The sequence below is a fragment of the Orycteropus afer genome, unplaced genomic scaffold (genome assembly GCF_000298275.1).
Source record: "Orycteropus afer afer isolate SDZICR_OR568_19922 unplaced genomic scaffold, OryAfe1.0 scaffold00014, whole genome shotgun sequence".
NCBI lineage: Eukaryota > Metazoa > Chordata > Mammalia > Tubulidentata > Orycteropodidae > Orycteropus > Orycteropus afer.
This window is the reverse complement of record NW_006921601.1, coordinates 3,838,932-3,849,829: the sequence shown is the minus strand read 5'-3', so window position 1 is coordinate 3,849,829 and position 10,898 is coordinate 3,838,932. Positions and strand designations below refer to the sequence as shown.

General features: G+C 48.6%; 1 protein-coding gene across 1 annotated transcript; it reads left to right on the top strand.

The window, feature by feature from the left end:
- The first annotated feature begins 250 nt into the window (after positions 1–250).
- LOC103210683 (NADH-cytochrome b5 reductase 2) lies at positions 251–8,699 on the top strand. Its single transcript, XM_007956601.1, has 9 exons — positions 251–271; positions 1,488–1,631; positions 1,867–1,939; positions 4,258–4,364; positions 4,676–4,805; positions 5,390–5,473; positions 6,179–6,264; positions 7,451–7,550; positions 8,527–8,699. The coding sequence occupies exons 1-9, from the start codon at positions 251–253 to the stop codon at positions 8,697–8,699; spliced, it is 918 nt and encodes a 305-aa protein (XP_007954792.1).
- Positions 8,700–10,898: the final 2,199 nt, after the last annotated feature.

Sequence of the window (10,898 nt, the reverse complement as noted above, 5' to 3'; positions counted from 1 at the left end):
GTCACACTCACCAGAGAAAGAACCTTCCGACCAAGCTCCACTCGGAGAGGTGCGTCAGCCCCAGAGTTGGAGCCGCCCCGCTGGTCCGGCTGCCGCTGGGGTCCCGCCCCTTGCCGGCTTCTTGCGTCCAGGGCCTGGGTGTGCGAAGCTCTCCTGACCGCCAGGCGGAGCTGCAGGGCGGCGCCCACGAGTCGGCGGACCAACGTGGGAGAAGCGCACCAGCCTCCTCAGCCGGACTCGACTCGACGGCATGTTCGGCGTCTCGTTCCGGGTAGGTTCGGCGGGAGCAGCGCCGGGTCAGGAAGGCCAGGGGGAGAGAACAAGGTGTGTGTGGGGGGGGCGGTGATAGCCAGATGGAAGAGCTAAGGAAAGACCGACGGGCAGTCGACAAACGGAATGCGGGCCTGGGGCAAGTGGTCTGGGACCCCCGAGGGGCGGGGAGGGAGTAGCGGGAGCTGGTCGGCACGCCAGGCTAGGCGGGTACCAGAATTTGCAGAAGGTATGGTGAGGTGGACAAGGAATCATACACACGCTTACGTGCACACACTTACACACACACCCCCCCCACGTGCAGACGCTTACATGCACACACTTATACACACACCCGCGTGCAGAGAGGGCAGGGAATCAGACACACTCTTATATGCACACACACACACACACACACGCGCGCGTGCAGAGAGGGTGGGGAATCAGACACTCTCTTACATGCAGACTTACACACATACACACACATACCAGCGTGCACAGAGGGTCATACACACACATACCAGCGTGCAGAGGGTGAGGTGGGCATCTCTTGAATCTGCCCTGGATCTGGCTGGGTTGGAAATGAACCAAGAGAGCTGGGTAGCTGGGATTTGGGGCACGAATGCATGGAAGGTGGTCAAGGCACTGGCAGGTGAGTGCCTAGGCCTCCTTCGCTGGTTCTGAAGAGTGTTGGGAGGCGCTGAGGTCACAGAGCACTACTCACCCTCACCCCTGTCCTAGCCAGGCCTGAGTGTGTGTGTAGGGGGGGAGATGAACCCTATCCCCAGGCCTGCTTTCAGCCACAGCTGAGGCGGAAGTGCCCATCTCACAGCCTTCAGCCCCAATTCTACCCTTGGGGTTTGAGGTCTTCATTCTAAATCGTGTATTTAGAAGCAATGACTTGGGAGCAAAAACTGGTCCTCACCCTTTCCACTTCAAGAAAGGGATTCTTTTCTGTGTAGCCCAGATGAAGGCAGATAGGCTGAAGGGCTCTGGTGATCGTCGTCACCATCTGCCTGGCCAGGTCCCGGATGCCTGACCTTCCTGCCTCTGGTTCACCACAGGCTCATCTGCTGCTTTCTCTTTCAGTACCTTTCCTTCTGCCTAGTTCCCTTCAGGCATATGTTAGCTTCTTCATCATCAGGACTTAGATGTGGGAGGGGTCACTACACCTGAGCGCTGCCCTGTTGAAGAGTGGGCACGACCTGAGCTGCCGTGCTTACATTGTGTCTGGTCAGGACCCATCCCTGCTTCTCGCCATTGCTGTCATTGGGCTGACGGTGCTCATGTTGGCCTTGAAGAACAACAGTTCAAGAAGAAGAAAGCTTATTACCTTACAGGACCCTGAAACCAAGTACCCTCTGCCCTTGATTGAGAAAGAGGTAATGGATTGGCCCACCCTGTCCCTCCTGTCAGTAGGGAGCAAGGATCTTGGGGAATGTGCCCGCCGGAAAGGCTGGGCAGTTAGACAAACATTTCATGACCTTAGGTTTGCTCCCCTCTATCCTGTGTGTGTGTGCTGGGTTGTACCAAATGAAGCTCCTTTCCTGGCATGAGCTACTCACAGGCTTTCTAGAGAGCTGACAGAGCCTGCCTCTGTGTTTTCTGTTTTATTAGCAAATAAGCCACAACACCCGGAGGTTTCGCTTTGGACTGCCCTCGATGGACCATGTCTTAGGGCTCCCTGTAGGTGAGCGGGGTTTGGTGTCACCTTCAGGACTGGGGCCTTTGCAGGGCTGGGCCCTCTGCTCCTAGCAGAAACACAGCTGAGGTGTAGAAAGTTGCCGCAACACTCTTCCAGAGCCATATGAGCTTGGGGTGGGAAGGTGGGCTTGGAGGTACTTTTCTCATTGTTCAGTTTGGACCCACACAAAAGTAGTATCTCAGCATAGAGTCAGGTGAGCCTTGAGATAGAAAGTCAAAGATATCAACTAAGGCTTCTTGCTGGAGATGTTAGGCAAGTCCCTGAACCTGAGCCTCAGTCTATGAAATGGCAGTTTCCCAGCCTGTTGGGTTGTTGTGAAGAGAAAGCGATTGATTAATGTGAAAACTTAGAAACTGAAAAGTGCTATGCACATAGTAGATTCACAGTAGTTTCATAGGGCTGCTGTAACACAAATACCACAGATGTTTGGCTTTAAAGAACAGAAATTTATTTTCTTACAAGTTCTGGAGGCTAAAAGTCAGGTGCCTCTTCTCCCATTCACCATGTGGTTTCTAGTGAAAACAAACCCTAGTATCATAGAGTTCAGAGTTATCCCATTTCTCACTGAAGTTAGTGAGGTGGAAAACCTCTGCTAGACCCAGAACCTGGAGTTCCAGAGAAGTTCTGTACAAGCTGCTAGTATGGCTTGCCTGCCTGGTAGAGATCATCACATGGCCTACTTGCCCTGTGTACACAGGATATAACCTTGACTTCACCTATATCAGGTGATGAAATTACACACCAGGCAGCCAGCTGGATCCCTGAGCCTCCTTGCTGCTTCCTTTCTGCCTCTGCATCCATGAGAGTTCTGTGTCAGGCTGCTTTCCAGCCCTTTGCCTGGCCTGTGGAGCCAGTCCTTTGGCCAAAAGCCTAAAAGAGTGACAAACTCTTGAGCAATAGAATTTCTTAAAACCATATCTTGGATCATTCTCTCCTAAGTCCTGGTGTAGCTAGTACAAAATTAGCAGGACAAAGTAAGTTAGAGGCTTCTGGGAGTCTGCTATGAGGGCTCAGAGATGGGGCCCGAAGGATCAAGCCAGGGCAGTCCTTATTCTCTAGGGACACATCCAGGCCAGGCCTAGATTGGCTGCATCCAAAAGAGCCTTTCCAGGTTTCCAGTTTCACATTCGGAGGGAAAGTGCCTTAAGCATTTATTCCTGGGTATCCCTGGTGGTCAGCCAGGCCATGATCAGAGTCACTGAGCCTTTCTTAAACCAGAGTATTTGTGTCTCAGGCCTCAAGCCCTCCTCAAAGACTTTGGATTATGATCCTAACACAAATTGAAGGACCTGTACTTCTATATCTCACCTCCCCACTTTCTCTCCCCCCCTTCCTGTTCTCCTCTCTTTCTGTCTCTTCCTATTAGCTCTCTTCTTTCTGCATATCTGCTCCATCCTCCTTTGTCAGTTTCTGTTGCCTACACTTTCTATTCCCTTGGAAACTCTAGCAAGGAGCTTTCTCTTTAGCTCTTAGCATCTTTTAACTGCAGCCTCTTTCCTTCTATTACTTACCTTAGTCCCTTAGGTCTTCCAGTTTAGATCCAACAGAAATCTGGAAAGCCCAGCCCATCATGATGCTAGAATATAGTTGTGATCATAGGTCTGTGGCTACATACCTGGACCAGTCACTTCTGTCCTGGAGGGGCAGAATTACATGATCCAAAACTTCACTGCTGCCCCTCAACAGCACCACAGGCCAGGAAGACCCACTGCTATTGCTCAAACTTCTGGTCCATGTATGTCCAGATCTGGTGGCCCTGAAGTATTCATGAGCCCAGGCCTAGTGTGTGCCAAGCACTAGGATACAGATGAGGTATCTGTGATTTATTCACAAATCCCAGTGATACATCCAGTTTAAGAAATGAATTTGGTAAGGCAACAGATTTTGCTTTAATAAGAAAACATTTTTTTCCTGTAGTTTTTAATACTTCCCTTCCAAACTTCAGTTCTCTTCCTGCTCCACAGAGTACTTTGACACAGTGAGCACACATTGACAGTAGGTTCCCTGTATCAGAAGCTCACAACTATATAACATGCATAGTGGGTTTATCATCTGTACTTTACATATGAAGAGACTAAGACCCAGAGTGGTGAAGTGACTTGTCCAGGGTACTACACTGAGTGACAAGGCTGGGCTGAGAACACAGATCCTGAATTTGGGCTCCTGCCATGCTTGATCTCCTCCCTCCACCATCCACCCTACTGTCCTGTGTGCCCACCTCACTGACATTCAGTACTTACGGGGTTTCTGGGTCGTCTTTAGGCAGGCCGTGCACAGACTTACATTTGATGCCTTTTCTGTAGGTAACTATGTCCACCTCTTGGCCAAAATTGATGATGACTTGGTGATCAGGGCTTACACCCCTGTCTCCAGTGATGATGATCAAGGCTTTGTGGACTTAATTATAAAGGTAAATGATGATCACCAGTGTCCCAGCTGCAAGTTCACAGAGCCTGTTGAGGGCCAGGGGTGGCGGAGTAGAAGGGGCAGTGCCTCTTCTCTGAGGAATGTCCAACATGTGTCCATGGCTGGGTTTTCCAGCAGTGTCATTTAACAGTGGAGGTACAGTTTGTCTCATAGTGTCTTCAGGGATTGCTTGCAGCAACTGTGATAGCAGAGGACTTTCTAGACATAATTTCCAGTGGCAAATAAATTTTCAAGTTGATTGCAGCTGTGACCTCAGGTCTGGGGGTATAAAAACCATGTGGCCTTGTCTTTCAGATCTACTTCAAAAATGTACACCCCAACCATCCTGAAGGGGGGAAGATGACTCAATACTTGGAAAACATGAAAATAGGGGACACCATCCTTTTTCGAGGGCCAACTGGACGCCTGTTCTACCATGGTCTAGGTACTGGAGGGCTCACACTGGGCCTCCTTCTGTATGGGAGAAGTTCCCAGGTGGTTCCATTGATCTAGAAAACTTGAGATTTGAGTCATATAGACTTGTCCTTAAAGTCTTCATTCATATATTCACTGATTCACACACATATACAGCTACACCTATCATTCATTCACGCATTCACTTCTTGAGACTGTAAGCTTCCTTATCACTGTATGTCTAGTATAAACCTAATATATAAGAGGCACCTAATAGTACTGAAAAATGGATGGATGGATTCCATTCTCATATTCATACACTCACTCACTCTGCTGCAGGTGTTTGAGAGTGCTCTGTGAGGCTCATATTAACTTCAGCTTGCCTTTCTCTTCCCTTGTAAGAAGATGCCCTGAGGAGACCCACCTCTGTCCCCACTTTGGAACCAGTGCATTGGGGCTGGCTGAAGCGGCAACTCTGGACTGCTTCTTTGGCTTAAAATAGTACAGTCAATTCTTTGGTGGACTTGATTCAGGGACCTCCCAGGAAAGGCAGTGATCTTTTGCAGACTGTCAGGCAAGGGCCGCAGAAGTCAGAAGCATCCTCTGTGTTTCCAGGGAATCTTTTAGTCAGACCAGACAAAACAAGCGAGCCTGAAAAAAAACTGGTCCATCACCTGGGAATGATCGCTGGGGGCACTGGTAAGAGCCATCTGGGAGCTTCATCCACTGGGTGGGCCCTGAGACCTTTCTGACTTTGGAGTCATGTGGCCATAGCAATTGCTGCCCTAGCTGTTGTGGGTGGGAACTCAGGGTCAGTGACAGGCCATGCAGCTGACCCTGTGTGCCCTGCTCCACTCAACCAACATGGAAGCTGCTAGGAAGCTGTGAGCCTCTCAAGTCAGGTTGAGGAACATAGAGGAGTTTGTGGGGCCAGATGGGGCAGGATCATCCACGGTCCCCCAAGGGCTCCTGGATTTAGTTCAAACCTGACTCTCCCCATCCCTTGAACTGAACACCTGAAAGAGAACACATGTTTAAGGAGCACTGATGATATGCCAGGTACTGTAGGTACTTTCAAAACTATACATTTATTCCTCACTAATTTTATTTTACAAGTGAGAAAATAGCAGACAGGGAAATGATTCAACAGTTAGTGAGCTGGGAGTGAAACCCAGCTCTGATTTCCTAGCCATCCTGCTTTCCCTCTTGCCATATTAAGATGAGAAGGGCTTTGGATCTATTGGTGCATTAGAAGGGGAAAACAAAATGCAGGGCTGTTTTCCACTTTGAATTCTGGGAGCTAGAGTTGGAAAAGTGTAGCTGGGCCCAAGAAAATGTCAGTTGTTTCTGGGAGGGACTGTGGGCACCAGAGGGGGAAAAGCTGGCCTGCCCGCTGTGTTCTAGGGATTACACCCATGCTGCAGCTCATACGCCATATCACCAGGAACCCCAAGGACGAGACCAGGATGTCCCTCATCTTTGCCAACCAGGTCAGTTCTGCTGAGTTGGCCCTGAGCGGGCAGTGGGAGGGTGGAATATTTGCTGAGCAGGGACTCTGCATTCATTCCTCTCATTGAGTGAGGTCTGCTGACCAGGACCTGCAGCCGAGGGAATCCTTAGTGGGTGCTACAAGGGCAGCTGGCAGCCTGAGAAGCTGAGTCCAAAAGGCCTGCTTTTGGTTTTTTCTTTTTAAACATTTTTTAACTCTTCTGTTACCTCAACTTCGATTACTGTTTCTTCTCTCCTTCCTTAAAACACATTTAATTTTTTTCTGACTATAAAATCAGATCCCTGAGTAGAAATTTTGAAATGTGGAACATAAAGAAGAAAATAATCTCCCATAATTCTATCCCTGATAAATTATTCTTACATATTTTCCAGTCTTTTTTCTTATATATGCTGTATGTTTATAATTACATATATATTTTTTCATTCACACAGGCATTTTTATCATTAAAACTCTACACATATTTTAATATATATCAAGTTGTACTATCATTTACCAAATATTTTCCTACATTCAGGTGGTTTTCCGCTTTCATGATTATAAATGACTCTGTGATGAGTACTTGTGTCCTTAGGCTTGATTACTTTTAGCTTACTAACAGAAGCCTAAAAGTAGAATTATTGGGACAAGAATCAGGAGGCATTTTAATAGATCCAGATCTTCTCTGCAGTATCTCTGAGCCCATGACAAGCATCTTCTGGTTTGGTTCCTTTTTCTCCAAATGAGGTTTGGGACTTTGTTTTTCTCTTCCTCTGTCTTCAGTACTCTTCTACCATATTGCTTCTTATCCATTATGTTCACTGAAGAAGATCCTGCACCCACACTAAGTTTGTTCATTTGGGTTTGGCATGCTTTGTGCTTGGTGCAGGTGTGGGAGGTAGAGCTAGGACCTCTGAATGAAGCCTTCCTGGCCTGTGCTGGGCCATGGTCCCTCCAGCTGGAGGCTGGTCTCTCCTGCTCTGCAGGAACCTACACTCTTCCAGTTTCTACATCCACAAGAGACAGGGCTGTTCAGAGGAGCAGGAACAGAACTCTCATTTGCCTGTGGAAGTCTTTGGCAGGCACTCAGGCCAAGGAAGCTTGGGCAGGAGAGCACTGATGGATTTGCTCAATATGGGGAGCAAGCAGGATATCCCTGGAGGACTTACCTAATTTTGCTGCTTTTCTAGACGGAGGAGGATATCTTGGTAAGAATGGAGCTTGAAGAAACTTCCAGAACTCATTCAGACAAGTTCAAGCTGTGGTATACTCTGGACAGGCCTCCCACTGGTATGGTCCCCTTTGTCCCTACCATGGGTCAGCTCCAACCCTTGACCCATCTCAGTGGCCTGACCTGTTTTCTTTCTTTTTTATTTTTAGAAGTGGGTTTGGAGCCTGACTATGAGTCGGAATTGACTCAGTGGCAACAGGTTTGGTTTGCAGTCTGAAGCCTTGGGCTCTATTTTCACATGGGAAATGTAGGAATTTGAGGGAGAGAGGATTTAGGATGATCTGCTTCTGAAGGCAGTCAAAATCAGGTGTCTGTTACCTCAGCAGCATTCCACACTGCACTAAAGTGCACACACAGGGCTAATGCCCTACTGGGCCACAATGCACGGCCCTTCCCTACTGCACACTACATGGTAGTCCACACAACCATCACACACACTGTACCCAGTACCCAGAATGGCCACTGTCCTCTCTCCCCCCTCACAGTACTGCTCACAGCCACCATATCCTTCACCACCCACTTCATCTAGACAGCAGTCCTCACATACTGATTCCCAGGCAGCCACTAAAACCCCAGCAAGCACCCAGCAACCATCATGCCCACTGTATACCACATGGCCACCACACCCTTCAGATGCACTTTTCCCACTCAGTATCAAGCTGAACCAGTCTTGTCATACAGCTTGCTACTCAGCAGAGGGTGCCACCTGACTGGGTGTTTCTACAAATCCCACACCACACTTTGGTACATCCCACCTCTCTGTCTTGTTCTCTATCCTCGTCAATGCTTCCAGGGACCCCAGAGTCCCAGCAGTGAGCCTGGGAACTGGGGTAAGTACTGTAGAGGACTGCCTATGACTCAAATCCTCTACTTGCAGGTTTTCTGCAGGGAACAGTAAGTAGTGCAGACTTCCAAGCCTTTGTAGAGCAGCCTTGCCTCCCTCTGCTTGGTTTTAGGGAGGGAGGACAGGGGCCTGGGCATGAGGTACCTGACCTGTTGCCCCTACAGCTCTCTTTTGCTTCTGCTTAATTTCAGGCTGGACGTACGACTCAGGCTTCATTACTGCCGACATGATCAAGGAGCACCTCCCTCCTCCTGAGGAGTCCACACTTATCCTGGTGTGTGGCCCACCACCCTTGATCCAGACAGCAGCTCTCCCTAACCTGGAGAAACTGGGCTATACCAAGGACATGATTTTCACGTACTAACGCATCCTGTGTTTTTAACATATTTGTCTGGTCCCTTTTATCTGTTTCAAAGAGTTCAATTTCACCATGTTAAACTGCAATGTTTTCAAAAGGACGTCCTAATTAATGCATTGGGCATGCACATTGGTACCCCTCTCTTTTGTGTATGGGCCTATTCTGGTTACCCAGTGCCACTCTGACAGGAATATACCACAAATGGGAGGGCTTGAACAAACAGGAGTTTATTCTCTTACAGTTTGGAGGCTAGAAGTCCGAGTTCAAAGTGCCAGGCTCTAGGGGCTGTGCAAAAGCCCCTCAACCTTGGGCTTCAGCTCTGCTTCTTGCTCCAAAACCACTGAAGCTAGAGGCTTTCTTCACTCAGGCAGCTTCTGACTGCTGAGGCTAAGAAGCCCAAGGTCAACAGATAAAATGGCACAGTCCTGATGTTACCAAACCACACTGCAGGCCATTAATTCAAATCCATTGTAAGTCCCAAGTTCGGCAGAGCATGGCAGGCTGCTGAACAGCAACATGGCTACATGCAGAGTCCAAGTGTGCCATAAACTAGAGACTGTTTCCCAAGGCTTCTGCTTGTATAAAGGAAGCAGACCATATCCCTAATGCAGCTACATAGCTACTCACAGTAGATTCCACCATGGAGTTGATTACCAGTATCATCCTGGGGAATACTACATCCAGCTGCCCAACCACTCAACCAGGCCCAGCCAAGTTGACACACAAACTGAACTACCACAGAGACTAAGGAATTAATTCAGCCAGTAGGTGGCAGAGTTGGGCTTCAAACCACTACCCACTGCTCTTGAGTTGATTCCAACTCAGCTACTCCATAGGGCAGAGTAGAAAGCCCCACAGGCCTTCCAAGGCTGTAAATCTTAATGGAAGCAGATGGCCTTCATCTTTCTCCCACAGAGTGGCCAGTGGGTTCAAACCACTGTCCATTTGGTTAGCAGTCCAATGCTTTAACCACAGTGCTACCAGAGCTCCTTGGCTTCAAGCTAGGTCTGTTTGATTCCAAGTCATTCCCTTTTCACAAAAACGCAGCTATGCTGAAACCTGGCGTCACTGGATTGTCTACTCGTGGTGTATGTGTGTCAGAGAGAGAAGGAAGGGGACAGAGGGATACAGTTCTAGGGAGCCTTCTTAGGTACAGGTATGTTTTGCTCCCCAGATATCCAAACAGGGATAGTCTCAGATGGCCTACAAGGGGATGGGAGGTGGGGGGATGGGGGAGCAAGCTAGCGTTCATCCACCCATCTGTTTAGTGCATGCTCAGTGAATTCCCTACTCAGGGAACCATACTTTGCTGGGAACTCACTGTAAAACATCATCCTGACCTCAGGGAGGCTTGTCCCCTGCTTTAAATGCTTCATTGCTTTCACTCTAGTCTGCATCCTGCCCACTCCTTGTATCTAAGATAAACTCCAGCAACCTGGTTTACGAGGCCTTTCTTGCTTCTACCAGCCAATCTGGAAGGAAAAGTTTTCCTTACCTAGGCCTCCCATTCTGACCCCATTTTCTAATCCAGTGATTGTCAACCAGGGCTAGTTTTGCCCCCAAAGGGATATTTGGCAATGTCTGGAGACTTGGTAATCACAACCTGGGAGGGTGTATGTGTGGTGTTGGCATCTAGAGGGCAGAGTAAGGATGCTGCTAAACATCCTACAAATCACAGGAAACCCCCTCACAAAGAATTGCTCAGCCCAAAGTGACAGGATGTAGTATGGAGGTTGAGAGACCCTGGTCTGGTTTGACAAACTATCGGCAGGTCCCAGGATGCTGACAGGTTTCAAGCCTATCTACTAGAATGCCCTTCCTCCCTAGCATACTGGTAAACCATGATTCATCTTTCAGAATTCAAGCATCTCTTCTGTGGAGTTTTTTCAGTCCTTGTCCACAAGCCCCCAATAATAATAATAATAATAATAAAGGACAACTTACTCTTCCAGGCCTAGAGACTTCGCTGGGGCCCTGGAACATTTTCGCACACTTGCTTTAAACATGTCTGCTCCCCCACCCCCACCCCAGAAGACTATAAGCCCCTTCAGGTGGACCCTGGCATTCATGTCTGAATCTCTAGCCCCTCCTTAGCCCAGGCCTGGTACATTGAAGGTACTTAACATGCACATATGAACCAGTGGATAGACAGGGAACAGGAGCACTGGTCTGAACAATTTGAGCACCAGGATTGGGTCTTTCTCC